The 17,834-nt window shown below is 38.5% G+C and overlaps 2 protein-coding genes across 2 annotated transcripts; both read left to right on the forward strand.

Annotated features, from left to right (window-relative positions):
* Positions 1-338: 338 nt before the first annotated feature.
* On the forward strand, positions 339-10,405 carry LOC106885474 (anterior gradient protein 3). Its single transcript, XM_014937689.1, has 8 exons — positions 339-484; positions 3,228-3,372; positions 4,674-4,737; positions 5,973-6,025; positions 6,672-6,748; positions 6,982-7,045; positions 8,076-8,159; positions 8,905-10,405. The coding sequence occupies exons 2-8, from the start codon at positions 3,267-3,269 to the stop codon at positions 8,952-8,954; spliced, it is 498 nt and encodes a 165-aa protein (XP_014793175.1). The 5' UTR covers positions 339-484; positions 3,228-3,266; the 3' UTR covers positions 8,955-10,405.
* Positions 10,406-11,528: 1,123 nt separating this feature from the next.
* Positions 11,529-16,348, forward strand: LOC106885438 (anterior gradient protein 3-like). Its single transcript, XM_014937640.1, has 6 exons — positions 11,529-11,614; positions 11,916-11,968; positions 12,615-12,691; positions 12,925-12,988; positions 14,019-14,102; positions 14,848-16,348. Exons 1-6 carry the CDS (start codon positions 11,529-11,531, stop codon positions 14,895-14,897), a joined length of 414 nt encoding a protein of 137 aa, XP_014793126.1. The 3' UTR covers positions 14,898-16,348.
* The last annotated feature ends 1,486 nt before the right edge of the window (positions 16,349-17,834 follow it).

Raw genomic sequence — 17,834 nt, forward strand, 5'->3', positions numbered from 1 at the left:
TTTGTGTCTTCCGATGAGGTTCATACCTATCTCCCAGCATCAGCGAACCCAGCCATTCACTGGGAACAAAAGCACCCACAGTTCCAGCTTTCGTTGGTGGTTTCTTTTTTCACTGGCCATGAGCCAGGCTCAGCCTGTTTGAGGGGGGAAGCAACAGACACACATAAGCCAGTATTTGTTTTCAGTCCTCATGCAAGACACCTGATACAAGCCAAGATGAAGAGCAATCCAAGGGTGCAGTGTACGAGCATGGGAACTCACAGGAGCGAAAGTTGGAGGGATGGCAGAAAAGAAAGGGGGAGGGTGAAAACACGTGAATTTGGTTTTCAGCTAAAAGGTTCCTCTCAGTTTTTCCCAGGTGAATGCGCTGTTGTTGCTACACAGAGACCTGGGCAGCTCAGGTGTTCTGTGCTAAAACCACACTGATTTTTAAATAACCAGTTCCAGAAAAAGGACCTTCTATCAGGAGAGCTGATCGCTGCTGGTGAGCAAATATTTCTCACTCTTAACTTCCCTTTAGTACTGTGATGAGGTTTGCTTGTGCATGTATTACAAGCCTAGTTATACAAAAAAGACAAATGATAGATGCTTAGAGATTAGCTAGAAAAACATTTGTTCTGACAGAGAGATGAAGGCAATCTATATGGCATTGGTTGTCATTTTTTTCTCTTAATCAATTAACTAGCACTGAATCATGTAACATCAAAAATTCAGAATATTTAATTTAAACTGCCTCCAGCTACAGCTCTATAAATTATCTCTCCAAACTCTATTGGGTTTCTGTAAGATAATAATCAATTATTTAAGCTTCAGATTATTAATAGTGTGACTTTAAGAGACTTACACTTTGATTTTTCCACAAATACATCATGAAAGAAAGAATGGATTCACACGTTCCGTACCTGTTTTATCTGGTGTGATTTCAAAGTCATAACTATTTATGGTTAAATAGGACTTTAACATAAATGCTAGATTTTGTTATTAACATCTAATAGGTAAACTGATACTAAAGATAGTTACTAACTTTCACATAGAACTGCTACAAATACTCATTTATCAGGAGTATAATATTAGGGTGTAATGACGTACTTTTGCTGACTGGTTAATGATCTGCACAAACGTGGAAAATTGGAACGGAATTTTTATTACCAAAAAATCCTCATCCCCCAGACTTAACTAAAAGTTATAGTTTCTCCTTAGGAATCAGTGGGAAACTTCACATTTTCTTATTAAATATCCATAATCTGCAATCATCAAATTAATGTGCATAATTAATAAGCTCCAAAGGAGACTCCTTTCTCAAACTCAGTCCACAGTAGCTGATGGGAACGAGCCTGAGGAGGAACGTATGTGAAACCAAGAACAACTCCAGGGTTGTGACACCATGGAGGGGAGAAAGGGACCTGTTGTGAACGAGACACGGAGAAAAATATAATTAATATATTAATTATTTTAGCAACCCAGGGAAATTCCCTCAGAAATATAGAATTCTTACTATGATGCTTAATTTTTTCTAAAATTTTGCACAATTTAACATGCAATCTTGTACAAATAGTGGAAGCCGTTAGTTATACAAAGAGTGGAAGCTGTATTTGAATTTGTTCACTAGAAGTCAAACTGTTAACAGTGATGTTAGCAATGTTGAGGAATTCATTAAATTAAGGATAAAAGCTGCTGCACTTTTCATGCCTCTCTGTTCTAAGAAGCACGGAGCATCTTCTTTTACAAGTGGTCAGGGCTGTAGTTCCATACTGGATATCACTTTTAAATTCAAGTTTGACATTATCAATACAGGCAAAAGTGCTTGGGGGCAGGTGTTCTTTTTTTATTATTTATTTAAGTCAAAGCACTTTCTCATCCTGGCAACTACTAAAGCTCAGCCTCTGAAAAGTGAAATCTCCAGTGAGAACTGATGAGCCAAGTGAGTGGTATCCTGGGCTATATGCATTATATTTTTAAACTTAATTCAAGTCATCAGGTATCCACCTGAACACAAGAGCTTAAAGATGATTGTACGGGGAGAAAGAAGACTTACCACTTTAAAAAAATTGGCTTTGTAATGCCTTTCCTCAACCATTGCTTTTGTTCTCTGACTTTATCAAGACCAGAAGTCACTGAATTTCTTATAATGATCTCTGTCAGGAACAGAAGCAAACATCTTCAGAATACCGAAGCAGCCAGGAGCACAGGCAGATTCTCTTATTAAGCAGGATTTGAGCTGAAAATCAGTTTGAAAATGCCATGAAGAATGGGGAAATTTTTGAGTTTCATTATGAAAAACAGCTGGAAGTTTCTTTGACGTTTATCTCACAATCTTTAACATCCTGTTTCACAGAGTGCAGGCTAAAAAAAATGATGCCAGTTTCAACATTCTAGAGGGATTTTCCAATTTAAAATGTATTATAACCGGAGGCATATACTTGTCAATTTTCCTATCTTATTAAGAAAGATATCATGAGACATCTTTTCACCAAAAAACCTACTGTGCATGTAAAAGATCCCAAGCTGTTATGTTTCACTGACAGTAAAAAACTAACAGAATGAACAGAATGAGCAACTAGTAGCGCTGTCTTGAAATTTTCATGATCCAGTATGACAACATTATAGTAGCTCTCCAGAATCAAATGCTGGGTCAGATTCATGTAGAATCAAATGAGCTGAAATTCACTTTGCTCCCCAGATTACACTGGAGTGAAAACTGTCCCCTGCAGCCTGAGTTTGATAACCGAAAGCAGTCCCACATGATAAAATTAAGAACCTCCATTTTGCACTAATCTTACAAAGAAACACATTGCTAGAAATAACCAAAACTGTCTCTGTAGTATGGATTGTTAGGGGGCCTACAGGAGAGATGGGGTGGGACTATTTATGAAGGAGTGTAGTGATAGGATGAGGGGGAATGGTTTTAAATTGGAAGAGGGGAGATTGAGATTAGATATTAGGAAGAAATTCTTTCCTGTGAGGGGGGTGAGACACTGGAACAGGTTGCCCAGAGAAGCTGTGGATGCCCCATCCCTGGAGGGGTTCAAGACCAGGCTGGATGGGGCTTGGAGCAACCTGGTCTGGTGGGAGGTGTCCCTGCCCAGGGCAGGGGGTTAGAACTGGATGGTCTATAAGGTCCCTTCCAACCAACATCATTCTATGACTCTATGATACCACTAACACATTGATTTACACTGCACCAGGTAACAAATCCATGCGACTAAAGCTGTTGCTTTGTTTTCCAGTTCCCTTGCTGTGTTGAGAGGGATCTTCTCAAAGGAATAATGCTCCATTCAACATTGGCCTTATCTCTTCTGCTAATTGCTGTCTCTTCCAACCTTGCAATGGCAATCAAAAAGGAAAAACGAGCACCTCAGACACTGTCAAGAGGTAGTGTATATTTACTCTGGGTAGTTACCTCCTTTTTTTACATATAGGTCAGCAAATGTTTTTATTTGGAATATACTTGAAAGCACATATATACTTACTGAGGTATGTTTCTCTAGTGTTAAGCAACACTCTAAGTAGTGCATCTTCTTATTCCACATCCTTTCTGGCAATTTTGAAAAAAAAAAAAAAAAGTCACAGAAGGCAAGTGTCAGTTTTCCAATTCTGATTTCTGGCCTTTTGGGATGCCTTGAGCACTTTACCTGCAATTTTCACAGATCAAAGGGGAATACTTAAACCTGCTGTAAAATGGCCCTTGCTGGCTGACTCCTCTGTGCAGTTATCATCTACGTCAGCAGTTGAGTCCAGCCAGGGCTGGGAACACGCTGGTCAATGTGCCAGAATCCCACCACCAACCAGACAGATCTGTAATTGAAATCGCTCTCCTGAAAGCAGAGATGACCTCGTAGCATCACAGGCAATTGTCCCGTGAGAAAGCTGATGGCAAATCTCTGCATAACCAGGGCTGGTCCAAGCGCTGCCCAGCCAGCAGAGAAGGCACAGAGCCAGAAGCTGTTCTTCAGTTCCCACGAGGGATGTCATGAATGGAGCAACTCACGTCCTGGGAAGCAGGGATTTACTACACAGGGCCTGGGCGTCTTTGGAGTCTGAAGGCATGAAACCAACTGGACAATTTATTTTTGAGATCAGTGTATCACCATCTATGGATGAACTATGAAACTGATGATTCATTTGGATTTTGTTTCGATGGAGATTTTTACGTAACAGCCATTCTTTTATTAAATTATTTAATTAAATTAAGTACTTGCAACTCCAGGGATTGAAATTCATTACTTGGGAGTTAAGTTTATAACCCAAGCCTGTTCTAACACGATTCATATTAAATTTGATCTTATTTGGCTGTCTTTTTTTAATTTTTTTCTCTTTTTTATAAGCCAACTTTGTCTATAAGCCCCAGGGTCTACATGAAATAAAGAGCAGACAACATAAAGATATAAAGGATTTAAGGACCTCTGAGTATTTAGAAGGATATCTAACACATTTGTCAAAGGACATGAACTGGATATGCAACCAGCTGAGGGGTTTTGGGGGTTTTGCTGGTTTGGTTTTTAATCTTCCAGTGCATCTCAGGAGACGCAGAATTAGCAAATCCACAACGTTTGGGAACCTTTGACTAAAATCCCCAAATCCTATTTGTGTACAACTATTGATAAATATAAGAAAAGGAATTTGTTGTGAGTTACTTGCCTAGCCACCAGTTAATCCTTTTGTTATATTTCTAGGGTGGGGAGATGAAATTACCTGGGTACAAACTTACGAAGAAGGTCTTTATCAAGCAAAGAAAAGGTAAGAGATTAAAAAACAGTTTGAAAGACAAAGTTGTTAGTCTTGTATGCTTGAACATACTATAATGAAACAGAATAGAGAAACACCATGACAGCTGATATGCAGACCACCCGGACAAACAAAACAGATTTTGTGTCTGTAAATAAAAGCCACTGTAGGGGTCTTATGACTCTGAAGCAACATCATGGGCTGATAGATTAACATTGTCACTTCTTTGTCACAAGTCTTGTCATTTTCCTCAGTATCATACACCTCTGGTTCCTTCCTTAATCAACGGCTGGAAATCAGTTAAAATAGCTCTTGCATGGTGATCTACTGCCTCTGATGTTTTGCCTAACACTATATTAGTTGCAATATACGAATGGTGTACTCACAGTTTCTCAATGTCTTGGTAGAAAAGAAAGCTCCCATTTGAATCTTCTCTGGGATCCCTTCTCATAGATTCAGCTGAAAATGTATCTGACAATTCATAACAATACTTACTGAAATCCCTTTTACAGTTCATTTTAGATCATAATAGTATAGCATGAGATATTGTTAATTTGAATACAAATTATATTTAAAAATAATAGGCAATCAGTTTCATGTACCCTATGTGAAAATGGTTACAAACTGAACAATGCTTGACAGTGATAGCAGATCAAGCATTCGTAAGTGATTTGCTGAACAGCAACATTAGTCTAAAAAAATCCTACAGAACAAAATGCAGTTTTTATATTTTGACATCCCAAACCATAAACTTCTGCTATTTTACCAAACTATTTACAGAAAAAAAATATTATTGTATATCTGTTCAAGAAAGCTTTAAAACCATAAAAAAATTCATAGAAAGTTTTTGATGATAAACTCAATTTTATAAAAATTATTTTATTCCAGTTCATTAAGATTATTCACATCTAAGCAATGTTTAATACCACTTCCGTTTGATTATATACTAACTGGGAATGAAATTATGATGGCTCTTTTTTTGTTTCTTTTTGCTAGAATCTCTTACTTCATAAAATGTATTTAGATATAGAAATTCTATTTCTCTATTTTTTTTTTCTTTTATGAAGGAGTTATGTTCTTTTCCCTTCCTCAAAAATTTCTGTGATTCCTTATAGAATGTCTGTGTGGTTTAACTGTGGGTTACCATAAGATTAAATATAATTTACTTTTTCCAGTCTGCTACTAAAATCACCCATTTACATACTTGTCAAATGATCTAACTACATCTTTTATTCTTATTAATAAAGTAACAAGCCACTGATGGTAATTCATCATTTGGAAGACTGTCAATACTGCCAAGGTAATTTTGATTTTTTGAGTGTTAAAATTTTGTGAATATTTTTACAAGGAACTGCACTTACCTACATATTTATCTTGCACTTACTGAAAATTATTTAGAGAAATAGGTAAATGAATATGTACTTGAAAAGCTAAGGATTTATTACTGTTATTTACAAAAACTCCGCTATGAAACTGCCCAATACGGAACATGAAAAATATTCAGTGCTGCTATCCCTAACGCAGCGCTCGTCAGTTTAAATTAAGAGACACAGATTTGCTACTGACTCATTGAACAGATTTAATATTGTTTGGCTCTCCTGAGCTGGTAACTAAAGAAGGAGACGAGGACGGGGCTGCTGAAATCGATCTAATAAGAATTTTCTGAGAATAATGCGCTTTTGTCAGGCTGAGACATGGTATCCATTGAGACGACAGGCTTCATAAATAACAGAAGAGAGCTTCCATTTTCATAGCCGGGAGGTTGTGCTGACATGGGTCAAAAAAACCCCAAAAAGGAGTGATAGAGCCCTTAAGTGTCTCCTCAGGAATGTGAATCAGCAGAGACAGGAACAATGTGGCCAGTCTCCGGCCAACGTGGTGCCCAAACGCAGAAGGAAAAGCAGCGTTTGAGATGATGGATTTCAAAATGATCGTGTCTTTTCTAGCGCTGAAGAAAGCCTTTGCAGAAAATGAAGAGATACAGGAAATGGCCCAAAATAACTTCGTTATGCTGAATCTCATGGTATGAAGGGTTTGGGGCAGTTTGACTGATATCTTTTTTTGGCATGTTTTTCTCTTTCTTTGTCTTGCTTTTTCATGTCCTTTTAGCTAAATATCTCTGGCACTTCAGTTACAGGCATTTCCGTATGTGTATACACACACAAGTAGTACCTTTTTCAGTTTTTTCTCTGGTACAAGAGTATTCAGCAAAATTTACAGAAATATTTTAATAACTAGCTTTAATTTCTCTGCCAGCATGAAACCACAGACAAGAACTTGTCACCTGATGGACAATATGTGCCACGGATCATGTTTGTAGGTATGTACAATATTAATGTATATTCAAAGTTGTGATATCTGAATATATGTCCTCCTTTGGGGAATCAAAATGATTCATTTTGCAAAAAGGAAATGCAAAATTGCAAAAAGCTCAAGATTTATCATTGTCATGGCATTAGTCTGGAACTTGGAAGATCTGAGTTCAGGTCTCCCTCTATCTTAGACTTTGACCCTCATAAACTTCATGTTCTGGAGGGTACCTAATTTGTGCTTGGGGGATGTTTAAATATCTGTTAGTATCTGGACTTTTGCTCTCCATGCTTCTTGCTAGCACTCTTATAAGACAAAGTTTACTGAAAACAGTCAAATATCTGATTGAATGTAGAAGCGTACAGTGTGGACATCATTACCACAGGGCAAGTCAATAGTCAGTGGCATCTAAGGAATGATTTATCCCATCATAAAGCCAACTTCTGGAATAGGTTGAATGAATCATGCCCCAGAGTGCCTGTTCCTTTTCACTGACTGTACAGGGACTCTAGAGTGACCAGCTCTCTGGTGGCATCCAAAGTTAGGTGAGATGAAGTCCACACTTAGACAGAGAGCAATGCAGTAACAGGAGGCAGCTAGTTAACAAAAGGCTTGGATGGGGAACTGGGAGAAGAGATGTCCAAAATAACTTTCTCCTATGGTTGAAACATTGAGAATCACAAGATTTTCATTCTGAAGGCTCTAGATAGGTCATGCATTATGAACACACAACCCTCACTATGTATGCAGTGAGTCAAACTGGCCTCCCCTGATGTAAAACAGGATATTTTTCTTAAATATAAATGAAATGCAAGTCTAATCCGTCACTTAAAGTAGCTGCAAAACATAAAAATGAGCATTAGGTTTTGTTCAGGATTTCTCCAAGAGCAGTTAGTTGGAACAGAGCGTAACGGCCTCGTAATTGCCTCATCGATGAAATCAGAGCAGCTCAGAAAGAGGGCTGCCAAAGCAGCACCACTCCCATCACCCTCGGCCATTGTGTGAATGGAAAGCAGTGTTTAACACCATTACTTTTCCAGACCCATCTCTCACAGTGAGAGCTGATATCACAGGAAGATACTCCAACCGGCTTTACACTTACGAACCACAGGACATGCCATTCTGTAAGTGCCCCCTTCATTGTGTTCCTTTACATTTCACGTTTTAAGCAGCCAAATAGACCCCATCCCAATCATTTGTGCTTGAGAACCTGTTAAGATCTCAAAGTAATGAATAAGGACTGTGTGTGAGCATTTGCTCAACCATTATAATAGTCTAACCTGTTCCAGCAAAACACACCTATTGTCCCATTAAATTTATTGGGACCAGTCAGGTAAAACAAGTTGAAAGATCACAGGTAAAAACTTTCAGGATCAAGATCTGAGCAAGTTGTTGGAGAATGGTAAAAGTCACTGTGCTCAAAGGTATCGAGCTGCGCAGTGTAAACAGGCAGTGGTGGGAGGGAATCAGAAAAGAAATGCTGGTGGTTACCTGGGTACCACCTAACACCCGCATTTCAGAAAGGAATGTGATTTTTCAGGCTGAGCTAGTCCTTTCTCTATAACACCTATCTGACACCGATGCCGTATCTCACCACAAATATGCACGTCACATCTGATTACCAGACTTGCTGTTGAGAAATGAAAGGAGTCTTGTCAAATCCCTTTAAGTTAAACATTTTGATTCGTGAAACTTTTTACTTTCTGCTTTGCTATCAGTGTCAGGATTTTCACAATAGAAAGCTCTAAACTATAATGTGTCACCATAAATTAATTTCAATATGAACAATTTAGTAATCAAGGTGGGTTTTTTAATTGTACAAATGCGCTTTAAGTAAATTTTTACTGTTCTTATTTATTTTTCTTTCAGTAATAGAGAACATGAAGAAAGCACTGCGCCTCATTCAGACAGAACTGTAACCATCAACAGTGAAATGACCATAGCCTCTGCGAGGTGAACCTGTATTAGGAAACACAATATTTTAAAATATTTTAGTTAACCTCTCTGTCTCTACTAGCATTTTGAACTCTTACCAAGCAGCTTTGGTATATCAGATTTCACAAGAAATTTATATATGTACAATATGAAGAATAAACATATAAAGACTATTGCACCCATTTGGAAAACAAGAGGAGAAATCTATTAAACACTTTGAAATTAGTTATCTGAATAACTGAAAGTAATGGTTTAAAGTGCAGCAACTTTGAGCTGTATTTTATCAATCCAGCTATGACCTCATTAAGTCAGCCATGACTTCTGACCAAGAGTTACAACCAATATTTTTGATGTCTATTTGCAATTTATTATAGAAGTTCATAGCTGCATCTCAGCTCCTAATTTTTATTTTTTTTGTAAGAACCTTGTAAGTTGTTAGAGTATCTCTGTTTTATGCACTTATTTCTCATGAAAGGAAAAGAAACTTTGCTGGCAAATCAGACAGAAAGACTTTTCCTCTAGATTTTGGAATCGCTTATATAGGAAAAAAACAGTGATTTGGGCTCAGCTTTCTACTGTATAATTCCTTAACTATCATTCTGGTAGCTGAAATCAGAACAGACACTTCACGCTGAGCACGTGACATCACTGAGGTGATAATCATCAAATAGCAGCTACAGGTTTTGCTACGATAAAGACAGAGTGAAGGAAGAGAGGTGGAAGGAGATAGTCCCAGGACTGCAGTCCCGAGGCTAAGTGATGCCTGTGAAGTCTGGTATGGGAAAAATGAGCAGGCTTGTCCTGTATCTTTTCATTTAAGTGGCACTTGAGTCATGTGAAGCTCATCCCAGCAGATTCCCCCATTTTCTGCAACATCCCAACCCAGACATCATGGTGGCAGCTTGGTGAGGGGATCTACATGTATGAAGTCTCCACAGAACCTCCCCAGGATCGCTGTACGCAAAGGCAGATGCTGCTTCTGAGTAAAGAGCTGAAGTCAGTTGAGACAGTTTGTTATCCCAGCAATGTGCTTTCTCATTAGGGCAAAACAGTAAGTGATTCCTTTGCAGTAAAAGCACATAGGTTAGGTTACGTTATGTCTGAAGCACCAGTGCCATTTGTTTGTGCTACCTGCCATTTCCTGTCACATTGCCTATCTACACATATAAAAGATGAAGGAAGGATCTTTGCAGGACAGCTTTGCTGTTTTACAATACCTAGTATTAATTTGTCATGAATGAGTTACATTGTGCCTATCTATGTCTTCATAACTATGTAAAATTTGGGTATAAGAGCATATTTCAACAGAATGGTGAAAAATGACCTGTACACAAAGAGGAAAAAAAAATCTTGTATTAGTCATTAACAGTATATTATCTTCATAGTCAGTTAAATGATTTTATAACCTATGGGAAAATGCTAGAAACAAAATTAAACTGGTAATCACATTCCTTTGGGTTGTGTGTAGCTCTACTCATTTATGTCCATATCTGTTCCAGATTTGGCAACATTTCCCAGTTTGTGGGCATACCCTCTGTCCAGCATGCCAGAGATGTTCAGGAGAAAGGGATGATGTTCAGCTCGCTGCCAGAGATAACCTAGAATAGCCATGGCAGCACTTTCAAAGTAGGGTCAAGAGAAGATTTAGTTTGGGGAGAAGCACAGCACAAAATAGGAAATGTTTAAGTATGGTAGATTCAAAATATTATCAAAAGATTACTTGGAAATTGATAGGTCTTTGCTGTCATATGGCAGGGAAGTTTTTTCCCTCCTTACGTTCACTTTCAATGCCAACTGACAGGGGACATGGGCTTGAAGCATCCTCTGCTCTAACAGAGGCAGGAAATCAAGTGTGGGATAGTTACACTATTAGCCAAAGCCTGCTCCACCCACTTAAGATTCAGAAGACCAAGGTTTCAGGCTCTGGATGGAATACTGCCAAGGTAATTTTGATTTTTTGAGTGTTAAAATTTTGTGAATATTTTTACAAGGAACTGCACTTACCTACATATTTATCTTGCACTTACTGAAAATTATTTAGAGAAATAGGTAAATGAATATGTACTTGAAAAGCTAAGGATTTATTACTGTTATTTACAAAAACTCCGCTATGAAACTGCCCAATACGGAACATGAAAAATATTCAGTGCTGCTATCCCTAACGCAGCGCTCGTCAGTTTAAATTAAGAGACACAGATTTGCTACTGACTCATTGAACAGATTTAATATTGTTTGGCTCTCCTGAGCTGGTAACTAAAGAAGGAGACGAGGACGGGGCTGCTGAAATCGATCTAATAAGAATTTTCTGAGAATAATGCGCTTTTGTCAGGCTGAGACATGGTATCCATTGAGACGACAGGCTTCATAAATAACAGAAGAGAGCTTCCATTTTCATAGCCGGGAGGTTGTGCTGACATGGGTCAAAAAAACCCCAAAAAGGAGTGATAGAGCCCTTAAGTGTCTCCTCAGGAATGTGAATCAGCAGAGACAGGAACAATGTGGCCAGTCTCCGGCCAACGTGGTGCCCAAACGCAGAAGGAAAAGCAGCGTTTGAGATGATGGATTTCAAAATGATCGTGTCTTTTCTAGCGCTGAAGAAAGCCGATGCAGAAATTGAAGAGATTCAGGAAATGGCCCAAAATAAGTTCGTTATGATGAACCTCGTGGTGCTCTTTTTTTGTTTCTTTTTGCTAGAATCTCTTACTTCATAAAATGTATTTAGATATAGAAACTCTATTTCTCTATTTTTTTTTTCTTTTATGAAGGAGTTATGTTCTTTTCCCTTCCTCAAAAATTTCTGTGATTCCTTATAGAATGTCTGTGTGGTTTAACTGTGGGTTACCATAAGATTAAATATAATTTACTTTTTCCAGTCTGCTACTAAAATCACCCATTTACATACTTGTCAAATGATCTAACTACATCTTTTATTATTATTAATAAAGTAACAAGCCACTGATGGTAATTCATCATTTGGAAGACTGTCAATACTGCCAAGGTAATTTTGATTTTTTGAGTGTTAAAATTTCGTGAATATTTTTATAAGGAACTGCACATATCTATATATTTATCTTGCACTTACTGAAAATTATTTAGAGAAATAGGTAAATGAATATGTACTTGAAAAGCTAAGGATTTATTACTGTTATTTACAAAAACTCCGCTATGAAACTGCCCAATACGGAACATGAAAAATATTCAGTGCTGCTATCCCTAACGCAGCGCTCGTCAGTTTAAATTAAGAGACACAGATTTGCTACTGACTCATTGAACAGATTTAATATTGTTTGGCTCTCCTGAGCTGGTAACTAAAGAAGGAGACGAGGACGGGGCTGCTGAAATCGATCTAATAAGAATTTTCTGAGAATAATGCGCTTTTGTCAGGCTGAGACATGGTATCCATTGAGACGACAGGCTTCATAAATAACAGAAGAGAGCTTCCATTTTCATAGCCGGGAGGTTGTGCTGACATGGGTCAAAAAAACCCCAAAAAGGAGTGATAGAGCCCTTAAGTGTCTCCTCAGGAATGTGAATCAGCAGAGACAGGAACAATGTGGCCAGTCTCCGGCCAACGTGGTGCCCAAACGCAGAAGGAAAAGCAGCGTTTGAGATGATGGATTTCAAAATGATCGTGTCTTTTCTAGCGCTGAAGAAAGCCTTTGCAGAAAATGAAGAGATACAGGAAATGGCCCAAAATAACTTCGTTATGCTGAATCTCATGGTATGAAGGGTTTGGGGCAGTTTGACTGATATCTTTTTTTGGCATGTTTTTCTCTTTCTTTGTCTTGCTTTTTCATGTCCTTTTAGCTAAATATCTCTGGCACTTCAGTTACAGGCATTTCCGTATGTGTATACACACACAAGTAGTACCTTTTTCAGTTTTTTCTCTGGTACAAGAGTATTCAGCAAAATTTACAGAAATATTTTAATAACTAGCTTTAATTTCTCTGCCAGCATGAAACCACAGACAAGAACTTGTCACCTGATGGACAATATGTGCCACGGATCATGTTTGTAGGTATGTACAATATTAATGTATATTCAAAGTTGTGATATCTGAATATATGTCCTCCTTTGGGGAATCAAAATGATTCATTTTGCAAAAAGGAAATGCAAAATTGCAAAAAGCTCAAGATTTATCATTGTCATGGCATTAGTCTGGAACTTGGAAGATCTGAGTTCAGGTCTCCCTCTATCTTAGACTTTGACCCTCATAAACTTCATGTTCTGGAGGGTACCTAATTTGTGCTTGGGGGATGTTTAAATATCTGTTAGTATCTGGACTTTTGCTCTCCATGCTTCTTGCTAGCACTCTTATAAGACAAAGTTTACTGAAAACAGTCAAATATCTGATTGAATGTAGAAGCGTACAGTGTGGACATCATTACCACAGGGCAAGTCAATAGTCAGTGGCATCTAAGGAATGATTTATCCCATCATAAAGCCAACTTCTGGAATAGGTTGAATGAATCATGCCCCAGAGTGCCTGTTCCTTTTCACTGACTGTACAGGGACTCTAGAGTGACCAGCTCTCTGGTGGCATCCAAAGTTAGGTGAGATGAAGTCCACACTTAGACAGAGAGCAATGCAGTAACAGGAGGCAGCTAGTTAACAAAAGGCTTGGATGGGGAACTGGGAGAAGAGATGTCCAAAATAACTTTCTCCTATGGTTGAAACATTGAGAATCACAAGATTTTCATTCTGAAGGCTCTAGATAGGTCATGCATTATGAACACACAACCCTCACTATGTATGCAGTGAGTCAAACTGGCCTCCCCTGATGTAAAACAGGATATTTTTCTTAAATATAAATGAAATGCAAGTCTAATCCGTCACTTAAAGTAGCTGCAAAACATAAAAATGAGCATTAGGTTTTGTTCAGGATTTCTCCAAGAGCAGTTAGTTGGAACAGAGCGTAACGGCCTCGTAATTGCCTCATCGATGAAATCAGAGCAGCTCAGAAAGAGGGCTGCCAAAGCAGCACCACTCCCATCACCCTCGGCCATTGTGTGAATGGAAAGCAGTGTTTAACACCATTACTTTTCCAGACCCATCTCTCACAGTGAGAGCTGATATCACAGGAAGATACTCCAACCGGCTTTACACTTACGAACCACAGGACATGCCATTCTGTAAGTGCCCCCTTCATTGTGTTCCTTTACATTTCATGTTTTAAGCAGCCAAATAGACCCCATCCCAATCATTTGTGCTTGAGAACCTGTTAAGATCTCAAAGTAATGAATAAGGACTGTGTGTGAGCATTTGCTCAACCATTATAATAGTCTAACCTGTTCCAGCAAAACACACCTATTGTCCCATTAAATTTATTGGGACCAGTCAGGTAAAACAAGTTGAAAGATCACAGGTAAAAACTTTCAGGATCAAGATCTGAGCAAGTTGTTGGAGAATGGTAAAAGTCACTGTGCTCAAAGGTATCGAGCTGCGCAGTGTAAACAGGCAGTGGTGGGAGGGAATCAGAAAAGAAATGCTGGTGGTTACCTGGGTACCACCTAACACCCGCATTTCAGAAAGGAATGTGATTTTTCAGGCTGAGCTAGTCCTTTCTCTATAACACCTATCTGACACCGATGCCGTATCTCACCACAAATATGCACGTCACATCTGATTACCAGACTTGCTGTTGAGAAATGAAAGGAGTCTTGTCAAATCCCTTTAAGTTAAACATTTTGATTCGTGAAACTTTTTACTTTCTGCTTTGCTATCAGTGTCAGGATTTTCACAATAGAAAGCTCTAAACTATAATGTGTCACCATAAATTAATTTCAATATGAACAATTTAGTAATCAAGGTGGGTTTTTTAATTGTACAAATGCGCTTTAAGTAAATTTTTACTGTTCTTATTTATTTTTCTTTCAGTAATAGAGAACATGAAGAAAGCACTGCGCCTCATTCAGACAGAACTGTAACCATCAACAGTGAAATGACCATAGCCTCTGCGAGGTGAACCTGTATTAGGAAACACAATATTTTAAAATATTTTAGTTAACCTCTCTGTCTCTACTAGCATTTTGAACTCTTACCAAGCAGCTTTGGTATATCAGATTTCACAAGAAATTTATATATGTACAATATGAAGAATAAACATATAAAGACTATTGCACCCATTTGGAAAACAAGAGGAGAAATCTATTAAACACTTTGAAATTAGTTATCTGAATAACTGAAAGTAATGGTTTAAAGTGCAGCAACTTTGAGCTGTATTTTATCAATCCAGCTATGACCTCATTAAGTCAGCCATGACTTCTGACCAAGAGTTACAACCAATATTTTTGATGTCTATTTGCAATTTATTATAGAAGTTCATAGCTGCATCTCAGCTCCTAATTTTTATTTTTTTTGTAAGAACCTTGTAAGTTGTTAGTGTATCTCTGTTTTATGCACTTATTTCTCATGAAAGGAAAAGAAACTTTGCTGGCAAATCAGACAGAAAGACTTTTCCTCTAGATTTTGGAATCGCTTATATAGGAAAAAAACAGTGATTTGGGCTCAGCTTTCTACTGTATAATTCCTTAACTATCATTCTGGTAGCTGAAATCAGAACAGACACTTCACGCTGAGCACGTGACATCACTGAGGTGATAATCATCAAATAGCAGCTACAGGTTTTGCTACGATAAAGACAGAGTGAAGGAAGAGAGGTGGAAGGAGATAGTCCCAGGACTGCAGTCCCGAGGCTAAGTGATGCCTGTGAAGTCTGGTATGGGAAAAATGAGCAGGCTTGTCCTGTATCTTTTCATTTAAGTGGCACTTGAGTCATGTGAAGCTCATCCCAGCAGATTCCCCCATTTTCTGCAACATCCCAACCCAGACATCATGGTGGCAGCTTGGTGAGGGGATCTACATGTATGAAGTCTCCACAGAACCTCCCCAGGATCGCTGTACGCAAAGGCAGATGCTGCTTCTGAGTAAAGAGCTGAAGTCAGTTGAGACAGTTTGTTATCCCAGCAATGTGCTTTCTCATTAGGGCAAAACAGTAAGTGATTCCTTTGCAGTAAAAGCACATAGGTTAGGTTACGTTATGTCTGAAGCACCAGTGCCATTTGTTTGTGCTACCTGCCATTTCCTGTCACATTGCCTATCTACACATATAAAAGATGAAGGAAGGATCTTTGCAGGACAGCTTTGCTGTTTTACAATACCTAGTATTAATTTGTCATGAATGAGTTACATTGTGCCTATCTATGTCTTCATAACTATGTAAAATTTGGGTATAAGAGCATATTTCAACAGAATGGTGAAAAATGACCTGTACACAAAGAGGAAAAAAAAATCTTGTATTAGTCATTAACAGTATATTATCTTCATAGTCAGTTAAATGATTTTATAACCTATGGGAAAATGCTAGAAACAAAATTAAACTGGTAATCACATTCCTTTGGGTTGTGTGTAGCTCTACTCATTTATGTCCATATCTGTTCCAGATTTGGCAACATTTCCCAGTTTGTGGGCATACCCTCTGTCCAGCATGCCAGAGATGTTCAGGAGAAAGGGATGATGTTCAGCTCGCTGCCAGAGATAACCTAGAATAGCCATGGCAGCACTTTCAAAGTAGGGTCAAGAGAAGATTTAGTTTGGGGAGAAGCACAGCACAAAATAGGAAATGTTTAAGTATGGTAGATTCAAAATATTATCAAAAGATTACTTGGAAATTGATAGGTCTTTGCTGTCATATGGCAGGGAAGTTTTTTCCCTCCTTACGTTCACTTTCAATGCCAACTGACAGGGGACATGGGCTTGAAGCATCCTCTGCTCTAACAGAGGCAGGAAATCAAGTGTGGGATAGTTACACTATTAGCCAAAGCCTGCTCCACCCACTTAAGATTCAGAAGACCAAGGTTTCAGGCTCTGGATGGGTATTTGAGGGAAGGCTGCACTTGTGGAAGTATTTGCATGGCTATGCTTTCATTCCAGTGTGAAACAAAAACTTTCCATTTCTGATCTGGAAAGCAGCTGCAAAAGAGACCTTTTCTCCTCCTTTAACTCTTGTAATAACATCTTGGTCCATGGTATTCTTGTTTCCTTGCTTACTACTACTACTATTACATCAATATCAAAGATGACAATGACTGCCATAAAAGACAACTTTCATGGATTACTGTAGTCAGTCCAGATACTCCATCAGCCTTTCAGTAAAAGAAGGGCATCCTCACACATACAAATGCTGAAGAGCATAAACACGCCGAGGGATCCTCTGGGATTATATGGTGGATGAGCACTTTCTCATCTCTTCTTTCCTGTCAAGTAGATCCCTGCACATATATACAGCCCAAACCCAGGTATGATGTCCTTTTTGTGCTGATGGCTGTCACTCTTCACATTGAAATGATAATATATCTCTAAAGTGAGGGAAGCCACAAACACTGTCTAATGTCACATCAATGTAACTCTACAAGATGCAAGAGAAGGCTCAGCAGGTATCTTATTAATGACTATAAGTTATAGATCTTATTAATGACTATAAATACCTAAGGGGGGTGTGAAAAGAGGATGAAGCCAGGCTATTTTCAGTGGTACCCAGTGGTGGGACCAGAAGCAATGGGCACAAACTGAAACACAGGAGGTTCCATATGGACATCAGGAAACACTTTTTTCCTGTGAGGGTGACCAAGCATTGGCACAGGTTACCCAAGGAAGGTGATAGAATCTCTATCCTTGGAGATATTCAAAGTCACCTAAACACAGTCCTGGGCAACTGACTCTAAATGGCCCTGCTTGAGCGCAGGTTGGACCAGGTGACCTCCTGAAGTCCCTTCCATCCTCAACTGTTCTGTGGTCAGCGGTCCAAACTCAGTGGGATTATTTAACTGGATTTATAACTTAACTGCTTTTAGAGAATGCTCAGC

This window comes from Calidris pugnax, unplaced genomic scaffold (assembly GCF_001431845.1).
Source record: "Calidris pugnax isolate Ruff unplaced genomic scaffold, ASM143184v1 scaffold11, whole genome shotgun sequence".
NCBI classification, from domain to species: domain Eukaryota; kingdom Metazoa; phylum Chordata; class Aves; order Charadriiformes; family Scolopacidae; genus Calidris; species Calidris pugnax.